Source organism: Achroia grisella, unplaced genomic scaffold (genome assembly GCF_030625045.1).
Source record: "Achroia grisella isolate CSIRO2021 unplaced genomic scaffold, CSIRO_AGI_Agris_v1 utg3297, whole genome shotgun sequence".
NCBI classification, from domain to species: domain Eukaryota; kingdom Metazoa; phylum Arthropoda; class Insecta; order Lepidoptera; family Pyralidae; genus Achroia; species Achroia grisella.
Window position 1 is genome coordinate 863621 of NW_026712802.1, and position 17055 is coordinate 880675.

Below are 17055 nucleotides of genomic sequence, written 5' to 3' on the forward strand. Positions count from 1 at the left end.
CTAGGTAAAAAATATTCCTAACTCCTAAAGCACAAAGTACTACTAGTACATTTTATGTTCAACGAACCAGTTTGAACTATACCGTGTTGTAAATTTTCTTAGAACAGCCGAGAGAAGGCATCCGATGTATAAGATATGAATGATCGCCTGGTGGCAGTGCCCTCTGCTGGGCGCGTTTCAACAGGAAATTCGTGTTAATTGCCGGCGCGGCTACCGCTAATTGTTTGGCGCGACAGGACCACACCAGCGGAGGAAGTCACATAATTTGCCATCTGTCGATATACGTATCTCTAATATTTAATAATTTGGTGATTGTTTGGTCTCTAAGTTATATTTCATATTAAATTATGAATACTATGAATGGGGAAGAATGTTGTCCGTTTGTTTGTTACATTTTCACGACTACATTGCTGAATGAAAGAATGATCATTCAGCAGTTTAGTTTGAGGATGGTCGGAACCTATCTTTAATTTCAATAAAGTATTTGGAGTGATACTTCCTTGTCCTTGTATAATCTAGGATGAAAATTTGTATAGATTAAGTTACGGGTAACAATTAGTATAATATAAATTATACATAAGTACAATTAGCCATTAGTGACGACTTCTACAACACACAATGTGGGTTATACAATATAGTAATAATCCATATAGCTATAACAACGATAAATTACGGTACATGTAGAATAATTATAATTAAGCTAAATTGAATTTATACGTAAGTATCAATTGTACCTACTAAGAATTCATTGCGAGAAACCGATATCTTCCCATAAGAGGAGGATATTAGCCTACTACCACGTTGAACAGTTTGGTCTAGTAGCTAGGTCAAGTACGTTATGCAATATGCATATGCTATACTAGTAATACATATAAAAAATAAAAATGTTTATCCATCAAATTATTTATTTAAAATTAATAAGTCAGCTATTACTCGTGATTTCCACCACGTAGACTTTAACATTTTGTTTATTAAAATAAATAATGTTTCTGAAATAAAAGTAGCCAGAATTACTGCCTATGACATTAGCTATCTGCGAGTTAGTTGTGTCAAAATAGCTCATGCCGTTTCAGTGATTAAGAAGTACACAGTATTTTTTATGTAATTATCATATATATTTCCATATGCATTCAGTGAAAAGCTGTTAATTTAATATTACATACAGACACTTTAATTTTAATTATTGGTATTCTCCATCTGGTTAACTTTTAACAGTAATCTGGTAAAAGTACTTTTACTAGTACATCAAGTATTGCATATCAAATACATTGTCTTGTACACAAATATTAAGTGTTTTATTTCGGGTTAGCCTTTTGCAAGGGTATGATGTTTTTTATTTACGTAGTGAGTCTTCGGCATTCTCGGGGTAGAAAGTATTGGAGACATAATGTTCTTTTAATCTGTCACGAAAATAGTACAGCACACTGTAATTACAAAAATAAGTCGCCTAAATATGTAACTAGTTGAAAACTTCCCCTCTAAACGCCAGAATTAGTTCTAATTTTGACTCTACATCAATCATAGTTAAAACTGACGTACGAAATGCTCCCTCCATTTTCAACCGGTCGTAACTTATTCAGTTCGTTTCTATTCTACTTTATTTTGTTCTTTCGTTTTGTTTTGGTACTTAAGTAATTGTTAGTCGTATAATTAGATAAAAGTTCTTACCAGCGCATTAACGAATCGTTTTACATTTAATAATGATATTGATTTTCAGATACTACGATTGTCAAGAATAAAATTCATTATTTATAATTGGTGATCACGTATTATCTAAGACTTAACATAGTGCCGGAAGTCCGATGCTAAATGGTATACTAATATATAAATATTACATTTGGTTATTTACTCAATACTAATATATGCAACCCATTACACTATTCCAAGGTTTGTTAATGTTCATCCAATGGTCAGTTGCGGTCGATTACGATACAATCCTTGCATACCGAAAAAGTATCATAAACACCATAATAATATATAGCATGAGCACTTATTTAAGAACATTGTAATATGCAAGACATGTACTCTTTATATACACTTGACAATTACATTGTAACTCGATTGAATCAGGACTACTACCAAATTAACATATTTTTGTGTAATTGAAATAGCTAACGGTAATTGGTAACTGAACATCATGTTGTCATATGAGCCATTAGCCCGTATACATTGTCAGTCTAGACTAAGGTATCATGTTTCTATATTCTCTCCTCTTATTTCTCTAACTTATACACACACTTCAACTAAAATACAACTTACAAAGCAAACTGGTTGATATAGCACCTAAGCAAACGACTATATACTAAGACTACCTCGGTAAAAATTGTAGATTGTTGTATTGATAATTGATATACCTACTACGTATCGCGTTACGAACGAGACGTGTGTGTGGACATTACCAAAAACGTATAGCGGAAACTTCCGCCTAACGTGTACCATACCGACATTATAGACTCTCAGCAAAAACTTATTAATTCATTACAACTACAAATATCTACAATATCACTTTTTTTGGGTACGCAGAAAATTAATTAATTGTGGAGTAAATTTAAATATAATTGCAAAATTGTGTAAATTAGGAGGAGGTAACATATAATTTTCGTAGTAATGATAGTTCTTGAAGAACAAACAAAAACTAACCGGGAATCCAGGGTTGAGTTCAGCCTCTGGGAGCGTCGAAGAGGTGTATTCCGCACTGCGCTCACCGGTTCCTCCCAGCTCCCGCCAGCGCTCCGGTGTTCATCTGCAGATGAAGGATTTAGTTTAGTAACAAAATTATTAAACAACAACAACAGTGTAACTTTAGTCATCTTGCTTCTAAATAAAGGTTACAGTTTTATGCATAACAAATACCCAAAGTAGTTTAATTTAAAATTGGTAAAAAAATATACAATATAGATAAAAATCAAGTAAACAAAAATTACGACCACAGACAGAGGACTAAGACTTATAACGTTTAGAAAAATGTTCCTTTTACTCAAGAAAAATAATGACATTTCACATGAATAACACATCTAAATTACAGCTATTTTTACAAGTACAGTTAATTATTTTGGCAGTCTTTCTTTAACGACTGTTTACTACCGGTATTTTGTATATTTTTTTTTTGTTAATTGTATGGCTACAAAAAACAAAAGCATGCGAATAAACAACGTGACACACAAAAGAATATTTCGGGACTCCAAAGAACGAACAAAGAACACATATAAAAATATCTGGAAAGCGTTAAATGTTTTGATGAATTTAATTAAGGCGTATATTACAACAAGTGATTGAGACCTTGAATCAATGACCGTGGGTGGCAAAGCGACCATGTGGCTAATGGTAGCAACCACGTTGTTACAAAATAACTTAAATATAATGTTTAGAAGATTAAAAGTACATTAAACGATGTAAGTGTAAAAAAAGTAATTATGTCAGTCTTGTGAGAGGCAATAGAGAGGGGCACCAAGTGAAACCGACAAAAAATGAACAATTACCTACATATTTTATGTTTCTTTATTAACTTGTGTTTAATTTTGGTTATTTTATCAAACTTTTTAGTACGTTTCATTGTATTATTGTCTTGATAGATTTCACATTGAATTCTCTCCATTACATAGAATATAGTATTATGTAATCAGTTTTAATTATAAACCTCAGAACATTGCTTATCATTTTTATAAAACAAAGCACTTTGGACACTTATAATATCAGTAATAGACATTTACATCACTTCAACAACACTATTTTCAGGGTTTTATGCAAATGAACCGACAATCACAATCGCGATCACGTGTTGACAGTACAATGTTTGATCACCAACTAACTTAATACATCTCAAGTTCCCAATGAGCCAATGGGTCTTTAATGTAATGAGGTTGTTGATTGTACTTTGATGCCGCTCGCGGGGCTAGGAGCTGACCGACGAGGGTTGACGACCCATATCATAGAATTATTTGCACGACTATTGTTGCAAAACAAAGTAAGAAATATTTTGGATAGTTGTAAACTACGTAATTATAACATTTTACAGTAGTACAGGTAGAAATACTTTATAATATACATTGATTATATATTATAAGCTGTTTTTGATATTTATAGTATAAATACGAATCCAATATGTTATTTAAATAGGATATACAATTAAAATATTTATAATGATATAATATTTGGAACGTATTTCGTTTTTTAGGTATTCACCTACTTACATATTGCAATTAGTATTATATAAAATTATAGGATACTGATAGTAATATTGTGGCTACATGCTATATAATAAATATATTATAATATACAAGGACGATCTGTGAGAAAAAGTATTATTGGGAGTTATATGATGAAGTATCATCGAAAAAGAACCTAAAACAAAGTTAGTATTTTTGTCTTTGCGTTTGTGTGCGCTAATCTCAGAAACGACTTAGTTGCTGATTTAAGTTGGGTTTCTAACTAATGTATATAAGTAAGCTTCAGTTAAAATTTAGTGTTTGTTTTATTCCAATCAGTTTACAAACAAACCAAAAAGTTATTAGGATACTAAAACGCGGGCTCAACGTATATAAAGTGTGTTGAATGTATATTTCGTATAAATGAAAAACGATAGAAGATTTACAGGCGGACTTGGAGGGATTATTTCTTGTTAACCTTAAAAACCAGTAAAGAAGTTAGATATTTACTTAGCAAGTAAAGTAAAATATTATACGATTATAATATTTTGTTTCATAAAAAGTATATAATATTTTACTTTATATAAGTAACACAAGAAACACAATGATATGAATATTGTTTGGTGATAAAATAAGTCAGGGTCCGTAACCCTACGTGCGTACGTTATCAACTCTGAGAAGAATTAAGATGTACACATCCTGAACACTCTGCTGACCTCCCTTTCTCTACTCTAGATAGCGTAGCTAACTAAACATAAATCATATAATATCGGTGCAGAGATAACATTCTTGGACTTGATAACTTTACCGCGAATATGGGCGGTCATGCAGTCTGCAGCTTTTATCTTTTTGCGCGGCAAACATATAAGAGACACTATTACTTTTGATGTCGCAGATCGCAATACACCACAGATCTATCTATGGAATTATTACCGTTATACTCCAGAACCGATAACCTCGTAAGATGGAACACTAACCTGATGTACTGTACAGGTAAACATAAATAGTGAAACGGCAGGTCCATAACAAGAATTGGTTATGGGCGGTCAGTATCGAACTATCTCGATATCGCAACGAGTCGAGATCTGAGCCGGCGGCTGCGTGCAGTCGCGCCCCGTCACTCACACGCTCATTGTTTCAACCGCCTAGATGTTATGATTCATGCTGCGATATTACAAGTTTCAGATAAGAATGCAGCAAATAGGCCGTTACGAGCGAACAATCGAACATGTATAGGGTTATTATGTGCTTGACACAAATCTCGGAGAGCTGTATACAGGAATATGTGGGCTCATTGTGCGATTGTGCTCCTTTATGTACTTAGGAAAATGCTCTATTGACGTCAATTTAGAGTAATGTTTTGACATTATCAATTTATGTGTCACTGACTAATAAAACTTGAGGTTTTCAATGAGTAGTATGAGGAACTCTGTCTAGGTATTCATTTGATGACTGTTGTGGGTAAGACTTTAATTAATAGAATAATATTTAGTTTATTGTTCTAAGGTAGTTTCACTATTTAGTTATTTTCTATATCTGTGGTCCCTCTACTATATTATATTAGAATTATGCTGTAAATTACAGCCCAAATGACCTAGTTGGCTATATTGAATCTACGGCCTCTTAACAATGATTAGCAGCTGCGGCCAATTGTGGCATCGAATTTGTCCAACTACGTGCTAGTAGATAAGGGCAATGGGTTGATAGAAATTGTTCAATTACGTTTATTCAGATGGTTAAGAATGTCACTTACAATATTGCTTCGATGGCTCTTGCCACACAAGAGGCCGGCGGCGGTGCCAACCTACTCATTCGTGTAATGTTTTCAGTTTGTATTAAATTAACTTTATGTAGTTATCCGAATTGTAATTTATGAAGTAGGTCTCTGATTCTGTTATACTATTGAATTATATTACGTCAGTATTTAATAGTCAATTTTTGTGTCTATTAATAATAAAGAGAAGCGTCTATTAGGTTTATTACAAAACTTATTGTTAAAATTAATTCTATGGAGAAATTACAATATTTAACAATATTATTAAGAAGTATTGATCTTATTTTTTTTTCATACCTATTTCTCTCTAAAATTGTAGTTTTATATATGTGAATGAATATTTAATTAATTTGAGTTTTTCAATAAAACATTAAATCACATCGTTTTATCTTTACTTTTATCTATATAACATTTAAGTTAATTATTAGAAGGAATGTCATGTAATTCGTTTGTATGTGAGTACAAATAAAAACCAGGTATCTAGTTTTTCCATACTTCGCACATTTTGGTAAGCCGTAGCCTCCTGTCAAGGTTAACGTTTAAAGTTTTAGTGTTGATATATGACCAATGCAAATAATGACAATAGTATAATATATTTAATAACAATATCAAATTGTAAATTTCAGCAATATGTGTATACCTATAGGTATTCTTGAATAATTGTTTATTTACCAAAAGTCTTGACGGGCTCCTCTATTACCGGGCATAGTTTCACTTTGTTTACGACGATTACCAACGTAAACTGCATTCTGACACTGCACTGTCACTAGCACAAAAACAATGAAAACTTCTCGCACTACCGACATTAATTCGAAGATGCATCATTCGCGTGCACCACACCGCACATACCGCTCAAAACTAAACCAAGGATTAACATAATTGGTGACTGTCAATTGCTTACTGTACAGTAAGCACGTCGGAAAAATTAATATCAACACTGGCTACACTCTAGTGGGTAATTATAATTGTTAGGGACAAACAAAGCTAAATTGTACATATGGCTCCCGCATCAATTGAGAGCGTCGACGCAACGGGGGAGCTTCAGGAGACGGAAATAAACACAATTGTCGCTATTTCTAGAAATGGCGAGTGCAGAACCTAAGTTCTTGCGTGATAAAATACAAGTTTCATTACCGTGCACAAACTTTGTACTGATCTACTCGGTATCTGTAGATGTCTACCGATAAACGATACTGATAACTAAGCGATTTTGAAACCTACCATCAACCACTTAGTTAAAGTAATACCTACATATTTCGCTCTAGTTGGAATGGAGTCTATTTATTTATTACATATCCATAAGAAAAAACGCATGTTAAGAAAATAGATTACTATACGAATATTATAATTTTATGTAATGTATAAAGAAAGTAATAATTATAATATCTATTAATTGTTATTTATCTGCACACAGAATCATCACTTGATTCTATACAAAAAAATTCAAAGGTAATTTTTTTTCTCTCTTCTAAAGTGTAAATTTAGATGTCTATCGGAAACTAAGTTTCTTATCCTAAGTGTGTATTGTTTTTTTGTTAGATTGTCGCATCATATATTATCTGAATTTTTCGTTATCTAATGTAAAAAATATATTTCTAAACTACATAAATTGTTACAGTACATCAAATCAACACACATAGAAATAGAAAGTTCTGAAAGTATGATACAATATAACCTTGTTTTGATTGCGAATATTAACAACAAATGTACTACGTCTTGATACATAGACAGAGATTACGCTCAAACGTGCCAGCAAACGGCGCCGTAATCAAGCCGAGTCCAAAAATATACAAGCACATTGCAGAGGTAGTGAGTGCCACATGTTGCTTTCATTAATTTGGACGACTGTTATGGCTAAACGTTACTCATAGACGGCACCCATGATTGCAATTCGCAAAAATGGCCTTTACTTTGTGGGCGGTAATAGATTATTTAACAGTGATAATATATTATTTGCTTAATCTATTGTACGTATAGTTGTCGGATGACTGTCAATATCAATTGCAAATATGACGTAATTGTCAGAAGAAATACAAGGGAGCAATTTATTCATGTTATGCAATAAAATCAGCATTTTGGCGATAATTAGTAAATACGGTAATATTAACCGGTGGTAATAGGGCTGTCTGCTTGGGAATTCTGGAAACACTTATCTTCTATAGGTGATAAAATTTTCCAGAATATGTTCTACCTATATCACATACCTACGCAGCGCTAACACGTGTTAATCTTGTCACATATATTTTATGTCTGATAACTAGAACAGCCTATAAATCTATAATAGTTATCGTGATTTTCATAAAAATTAAAAAGAAATGTCGAAGTTCAAATTGTTATCAACTACATTTACGTAAATTATTATTTCAAAAAGCTTACCTACTATCACAATGATCAGATTCCGCTTTTTGTTATTCAGTTAAAATGAAATATTTTATGTTATTTTCGAAAATAATTAAAATCATGCTGATGAACATGAGAATGCTCTTTTTACGAAATACTTATGCTTTACTGAATAAGTTGTATACACTAGGTTCGATTGACAAATGTCATGTATGGTACTTGAAATACTTACATTTAATGAGCACGACCGGGTCATGGGGCTCACATTGCACCTGGGTGGCGTTCATGGCCAGCAGCCCACCGCTGCCCGCCCCGCCACCCGCGCCGCTCGCCTCACTGCGTATACAATATAAAACATTTTTTAGCAATTTATAGCTGCAACAGATGCTAAATGTACTATTTGCTTATAGAGTACATTCCAATAGCTATAACAAAAATTAACAGGTACATCAATCACGAGATATTCATATTATTTGTATCAGATACTTGAGTGATGAATATCAGGTTTATTTTTGTTGTAAAGAATGCATTACAACATACTTGAGTGTTTTCGATAATAGAATGCTATTTCTTATTTCTGTGAGAACGTTAATTGTTGCCGAGATTGGCGTGGTCTATTTATTTATTTATGCCGTCTGACACCGATGGCGCTTAACCCACCCACAATAAAAGGTCGTGAGTACGAATCTGCCTAACTCAGAAATTTTATGTCAATTTATGTTTCTGACTGACTGGTGTTGACAACATCAAAACCGTATCCGTGAAACGATAGCTGGCCAGCCCCATGCCACGAAAAATTCGATATTCTCAATAAATGTTGCGTTCACCACAACGTTTAGTTGCTAACACCTCTGACCGAACTGGCATTAAATTCATAGGAATTTAATTTAGGGTTTATTGGCGAAATGGTATATTTATAGATGTTTCACAATACTTATATAATAATAAACTATACAACAAGAAAGGATAAGGTAACTGGAGCACTTTACAAGACCCTCAATATATGTATAACAAAAATTAAATAAAATTTAATAAATAACTTTTAGTATATCTAGCCCTTAGCTACAGTTATAACTGAGATACATACCTACTTACATTTTATCATTAAACATTTTATCGTTCTAAAAGTTCACAACGTTAATAGCAGTTTATTTTTTATCTGGCGAAGACAACGATTTAAAAACAAAATAATGACTAACTTAAATAAAATGTCGCATTTATACATAGATATGTAAATAGCCACTTACGGTTCATATGTATACCAGACTATTATTAGAGACTTGATTAAAATAATGATTTTTACAATATTTGTATGTTCATCTTTGCGTTTCTGCACGCTAATATTAGAAATGAATTGAACGATTTAGGTGCCGTTTTCAAACATGTATTCTTACCAGAATACACTTAAGTACGAAGTCGCGGGTCAGCTAGTATTAACTAATTTCGTTACCAAAATTAGTTAGTGAACAGACTAACGATATTCTTTTGCATTTATCATTACTTTCAAGTTCTAAGTAGGTCTTTATACAACATTTCAGAATTACAGTCAACTGGGGGCCAAACCTCTGTGTCATATAAATAACGGAAAATTGTTAACAATCATACCATCTATAGAAACGAATAACGCGATGATATTATTGATGATTCAGAGTGCTGTTCATGTGCTGTTACTTCTTAAACAGACATAAATACTGTTACTTTGTATGAAGTTAGTGCTATTATTCATAATAATAAAAAAATCATACAAACTTCTACTATTACTTATAACATTTCGTCACTTTCTTTTATATAAGAAAATAATCTATAATATAAATGAAATATTACATTAAGTAATTCTTTAGCGGTAGAATTGGATTTTTTATGTGCATTGGCCAAAATAAACTATTGTTTCTGGCCACATTATGTGACTCCTTAAACGGACATAAATACACCGTAAACAAGCTTTAATTGTAAAAATGGCAATGCATTAGCGATAGCACTGGTTTCACAGATTAGTTAAACTCCATGCTCTTGTATTGGTATAGACGATAAATACTACTTTCTATTAGGTACTCCGTCAGTTTTTTAAGTATGATAGTAACATCACAAAGTATTTTGGCTTAATGTAAGTTCTACAATCCAATACTAACTTATACATAATATACCATACTGATTGAAATACACGCGTGTTTAGGCCGGGAAAAAACTACTTAAATCCTTAATATCTACAAGTAACATTCCCAGAGGGTTAATACCTGAACAAATTATCTTAAAAGCTCAAAAACATAGTATCAGTCTATAATACCTCAATTACCCTGGAATAACATTATCAGCCCCTGGCTTGGTGACAATTACTATGGGAGTAAACTCTTTTACACAAAAATTTTGAAAATCGATAAAGAATTGACGTATATTCGATCGATACAACAGTGTATGTTCAACAGTATAGGATATTATCAGTGACCTAAGTAAAGGGGAGTAGTGACCCTTTTTACTATTATATTTCCAGTCTAATCAATGTACCGCTCTCATTGGAAACCATCATTTGCTACGATGAGCATTTTACTCTAGCCATCAGCTTATACAGTCAGTACTACGGCATAAGGATGAAATACTTTTAGATAAATATTGGGATCACATGGGCCGCTTACTATCGTGAGGAACAAAGTGTGAACCCACTTTGTTGCTCACACACAAGAAAGCAAACTCCTGGGTATCAAATATTCATAAAAGTTGGATCTAAAGTATTTCTAAATTTGGAGGGTTTTTCAAAATGTAATATTTTGCCATGCTATCTACAGAGTTCAATTGAGAGAACTGATAACTTAAACAGTAGCATAGACAAAAAAAACTACAGCCGAGACGAAATTCCTACGTGAGGACTTACTAATATTCGGGAATAAACTTCAATCATTGCAAACAGAATCAGTGACGGGTTAAAATTTGGTTCATTGTGTCAGACCTGTAGATTTAGTAGGACTATGAATCTAGTAGGTCATCATGCAGCATAATACGAATACATCTGCCATTCTCACAATTAAGATGACTTTAACGATTCCACACGTTCCAAGTCAGTGTCGTCAGTAACAACAACAATAATAAGTGGGTTCAGGGTAAAGACTTAATTCTACAAGAATACATCAAGATAAAATATTGTTCTATCCTACTAATAATATAAACGCGGAACTTTATAAGTATGGATGGATGGACTCTTTTACTCAATACTACTGAATGAGTTTTGAAACTTTACAATGATATTATAGCTTATGCATTAGAATAGCACATAGGCATAAAAAGATATTGCGCAAATTGGGCGAAATATATTGATAAATGTCAAGAAGTGTGATCCAGATGAAGTTGCGCGCGTCAGTTAGTATTTTATATCTCAAATAAAAAGAGTTTAATATGTATGTCTAAAGAAAGAAAGGAATGTTGTGTTGTGGATGCATACTTTCGGTATTCCGTTAGCCAAGACCAATTTACTTAAATATTCCCCTTTAACCGCCGCCTTAGGCATAATGAACAATATGAGAAGTGATATAGAAATTTTTTATTGTAATCTGCCGAAAATCACAGAAGCAATAAAAAATATCATGAATTTTGATAATGTTTGAATTGTGTAGTATTATACCAGTATGTATTGTTGCAGTTACTATACCAATTTGTATTTTCTGTTATGGTATTGTAGTTGATCAATTTAAAAAACAATAAGCTACAGTATGAGGTTTTAACCATTATTTATAAAAATGATAAGTTTTGACTACTATAGCATTTTGTCACTTTGTTTCATATTAAGAAAATCTTAAAAGATGAATTTCACTATGGACATGCTAATTTTGTTTACCAAAATCCTGCATAAAAAACCATATAACTACTATCATCTAATCTTTTATTATTTAACACTTTGTAACAACAAAGTAAACAACAAAAAAAAGTAAAGTTAATTTAATTATCGGTCACTGTAACTATGAAGTAAAGATAATTTGCAACTCACTTCAGTAGTCTTTAATTTAAATGTGAGATAAAAATAGAAAAGGGAACTGATGAAAAAACAGGGGAACTGCTCTTGTGAACATATGGACTGAAACCTAATAAAAATGTAATAAAAAAAACTGGCAGCTGTGCATGTGGTTGTATGTCTGTTTTATCAGTGTGTTTTTAAGAACTTGAAATAAGAGCTTGATGAGATATAGAGGGTGAATACAGGTCACAGAAGATATGATATAAATGTAGGCGACTATCACTTAAAGACATTTCTTAGGCATGCAAAAAATTATGTATGTATATATTTATGAGTTAGATATATATTTTTTATTATTCAATAGCAATTTATTTTATTTTGCATATATATATATAGCTTTTATACTGATAGTAAGTTAATGTTGTTTTAGTTTCAATAGTTTCAATTTCAGTGCCTTGGTTCGTCAGCATGTCCTAAGACATAGGGCATGTCCAATATACTCAGTGTTCCTTTGTCCAATGTTTTTCTATTCTATGTTGGTCCAGTCATTGCCCTTATACCATTTTCCCACATACATTTCTGTCACACTGATTTTCTTTTTTGATCTCTTGATATAGTAGCATAGCATTACTAGTGATTTATTTTCCAAATATGAACTGATTTTTATGTTTCCCTTTTTCCTTGTGTTTAAACCCGCAAAATTTTTTGTAAAGATATAGTCATATTTTAGACTTACATCATAATTGGTATGTATGTAATTAAGATATTTTGTCCTCCATACAATTGCAATTTAATATCTGGATTTATTGATATCTGTTTATAAATGTTAAAAAGGAGGTGTTTCAATTTGAAATGGAGTTGACCAAATCTGCCTAGTTTAATATTATTTCTCTAAATATTTCTTGCATAATTTACCATATTACTATAAATATGAATGAAAAGTAGGTAATATTGTCATGTTTTGTTTGTGTATAGTAAGTAATATATATAGTAGTGTATAGCAATATTTATGCCATTCTTAACAGATTGTAATGTATCGTTTTGAAATCATTGGTATATTTGCCCACAATTGTTATTATATTCTAACATTCTTTTTATTTAACTTTTCTATCCTTGAATCAAACGCCAATCACTAATAATCTTGATATACTTACTTGTTGTTTATGTTTATTATATTATGAAAAAACTTGGAATATGATATATTAATTTGTTAATAACTTACACAAATAAAAAAATAATAAAATGAAGAAATTCCAACACAACATTAGACAGAAATAAATATATATATTCCAATAATCAACCATAAATGCAGAACATAACAGTACATAAGAACCACAAAATTTAATTATTTAAATATTCACCTACACTAGAAGTTTCAAGAAATATATTATTTAATAAATTTTCATAACTGACCAAGAAGTGTTATTATTATTTTCGTCAATCTGTTCTAGGATCTTTGTTGTTCATTATCAGTCAAGATATTTTGCTTATACAATTATACCCTCTTCTAAATAATATAGTGTTTATTTTATGGTGTGTTAATTGACAATACAATTTCACCTCTTCAAGGTCATCTCTTCAATAGGAGAATTTTAGAATGCAACTAGCATTCAATATCAATATAATTATTGTGTGAACGTGAAATATGTCGACATTTGACACCTCGGTCAAGGAGTTAGAGATGGAGTCACCATCGTAATAATTTTAGATGCAAAGTGTGTCAAAGTACGATGAACTTGAGTATCATACTCACCGTAAAATGCTTAATGCCGGCACTTGCTTCCCTACGGAATGCGTGCAGCCAAGGCTTGCATTCGCTAAGAAAGCATTACCAACTGTTTTATTCACGTTTCGAAAGTTTCCTCCACGGAAACCGGCCACGACAACAATCACTGGTTACACTGGTGACTCCACGAGACCTTACAGGAACTCAAAGTAACTAAACAGCACCAATCCCGTATAATCCACTGTTTTACAAACAAAAGGCACTGGTATCCATGTAATAAACACTGTTCTATACTGACACTTTGTATAAATGTCCGTACAAATTATGCTAAGATTGTCAACAACTGTAAATATTCACACACGTACACATTATTGTCTACTTTTAACTAATAACAAAAATAAAAAAGAAACGTCAATCGTAGAGTAAAATCAGAAAAACACAAGACGCGCAGTCGATTCAGTGTCGCCTCTCGCTTGACTGCGGGTGTGAAGGCGGGTGGAAGGGTGGGGGCACCACCGCGCCCCCTATCCTACCCGTCTCGTCTCGCAAGTCATTTCATTATTACGTTACGTTCATTTTATTTTATTTTGAAGTGCTCTTGCTGCGTTCACTATCCGACTGCAGAGATTAATGCCGCTAAGCTCAACCACTATCGGCTTACAATAATATTGCAGGTATTAATTATGTTATGAGTTTGTGAGTGAACTAGTCTAAGAGCATTACCACAACATTGTGATAACTGTTACACATACATTTTAAGGTCTAGCGCTTATGATATTTTTTTATGAAATTTATAAAATAATATAACCATAATTAATAACTGAACGGTGGGAAAAAAATATCTATAATTGGCATATTATTTGTATACGGAATCTTAAATTAAAGTTTGTGCTGCCAAGTTTTGGTGAAGTCAGTCAGTCGGTTAAGTAACAGGTGAAAAACAAGGAATAAAACCCTATACGAAAGCTGTCTACTAGAGAATTTATTCTACCGTTAGAGTAAATACTAGCAATGGCGGGAAAGGTATCGGACATTGGTATTTCCTCAAGTCGACCTTGATGCTGTTCCCCCTGGACACCAGAGTGAATTCATGAATGATGGTCCAACTGACATCATGTCATCTTTCACTGGTGCCAGAGTAAAGCATCAGGGCAGGCGGATGCACAATATGATTATTAAAAAAATGTACATTAAAAACCTAATAATGACACTGTAATTCACTGGCTCTCCAAGCCAGCTAACAATGCACATTAGATTTATAACAATAGGATAGTAAACAAACATTTCGCAAAACTTATTAAACCGAACTTTACATTCTTTCACGGTAAAACGGGTCGCACATAATTGCATCAGATATTAATAATAATAATAATATGTTTCATTCGTCGATTTCGACGTAGACTCGTGATAATTGAGGTAAATATTTGGTAGTAGTGAGTTAATATAGTACTCGTAAAAGTGCTAAAATAAGAATTCGCTTTACCGTATTCGTTAAGAACAATTCCTACGTTTTAACCATTAATACAATTATTTTGGATAATTACATAGTATTTTCAAAAGGTTATAAGCATTTGTTAGCACGTAGACATGTTGCAATTTGATAATATTCATCGGATTTCAACGTCCAACTGAGAATTTACCGATCATTGAAGTGGACAAACGAGTCTAGTGGAACGCAGCATGCGCGAATGGAAATATAAACAAGCATCTGGTCGACTGAGAACACGCGCACCCGTCGCGGTGGTTGGCCTTCGATGGAAATTTGCTTGCACATTGCATAGTTATATCTGCGTATAGGTATATTTTTGGAAAATAAAGAAAACGTTTCACACGACACACATAAGTTACTTTGTGAAAGTGATCCTTTGTTGGTGATCTTTGGTAGTTTTCTCTTTTATCATTACCATGCCCGGTTAACTATCCCTACGGGTCTGTAATTACGAGCAGTTTGCCGGCAGATGAGTAAATGCCTTAAATTCTGGGTTGTTGCGAAAGTGAAGTGTTAATACGACAAGTTGATCACAGTGTCTGTATCGTTTGTACTGTAAAGCGGGAAGACATTCCACGAACTTTGGCTGATGACCTGGCGAAATTTACAGCCAGGATAGGCAGCTACTTATTATGGTCTGCAGAACTGTAAATCAGTAGATAAATTTATTAATCTGTAGTTTATAATTGTTAGCCATCTTGATTTAGAGCAGGTGGTTGCCATTCTGCTAAGGTATGGACTAGCATAAATTCAGCACTAACTTCATAACTAGCCAGAATCGGTATTAAGAAAGCCTGTGTCCACTTCATTTGAGTAAGATTAATGGTGTACTTATGTTGACCCATTTTTTGTCTCTGTGACATTAATTATTTAAACATGTAGATCTTAATATAGGCATAACTTATTATAGAGCAATTACTTCTGTTTTGACTGTTTAGGTTCCGTAACAATATACATACCTACCTACTTTACCCCAATTCACGGAACGGAAGTAGGGTGCGGGCTGGGTGTGTCCTTGAAAGCGGCTTGTGAATCGAAACCGGAAATGTCTATTCCAGTTTTTTATTTTGGTTTTTGATAACTCATCTCCTCTATATGTATGAACTGTACCTTTTATTTAAATAGAATCACATCGCGATATTGGCAGTTTGATCTAACTATGATATCCATTAGTTACCAATTTATGTAATATGGCCTGTAATTTGACTATATAAGTGTCAAGATAGCAACTTTCTACTGGTATTCTTATGGACGAGTAGAATTCCTAAAAAAATACGAATAACATGTTTATTTTAGGATTGATAATGGAATGGTGCATCCGCCTGCGCTAACGGTTCATGCTGGCGGGGCACCAACGGAGGATGATAAGATGAGCGTGAGGTCATGTCAGTAAGCCCATCGTGATAAATTTACCAAGTATTCACGATCACGATGGTTTCCAGGGGGAACCGCCTGGAGGTCAACCTGACATGGTATATTGCTGGCAATAAGATCATCAGTCCAAATTACTAACAATCGCCCTTTCCCCTTCCAAAAGACATGTTATATTAACATTAAGTAACTTAGTAAGCTGTGTTTTGCTTGAAGGGTTGAAGACACTTGAAGAATTAGATAAGGCAGTGAAAAATTACAAGATAGGGA

The 17055-nt window shown here is 32.9% G+C and overlaps 1 protein-coding gene across 3 annotated transcripts in view; it reads right to left on the bottom strand.

The window, feature by feature from the left end:
* Positions 1-14392, bottom strand: part of LOC131843758 (rho guanine nucleotide exchange factor 10) — a 51737-nt gene extending 37345 nt beyond the window's left edge. The window contains exons 1-3 of one of the 3 annotated variants that reach the window (XM_059192490.1): positions 13953-14392; positions 8492-8595; positions 2641-2743 (exon numbers count right to left, since the gene is read on the bottom strand). In XM_059192490.1, coding sequence (XP_059048473.1) covers positions 2641-2743; positions 8492-8546 — 158 coding nt within the window. In that variant the 5' untranslated portion in view covers positions 8547-8595; positions 13953-14392. Of the gene's footprint in view, positions 1-2640; positions 2744-3483; positions 3798-6591; positions 6797-8491; positions 8596-13952 lie in introns of those variants that run through there. The other 2 variants (XM_059192489.1, XM_059192487.1) reach the window with 2 other exon arrangements.
* Positions 14393-17055: the final 2663 nt, after the last annotated feature.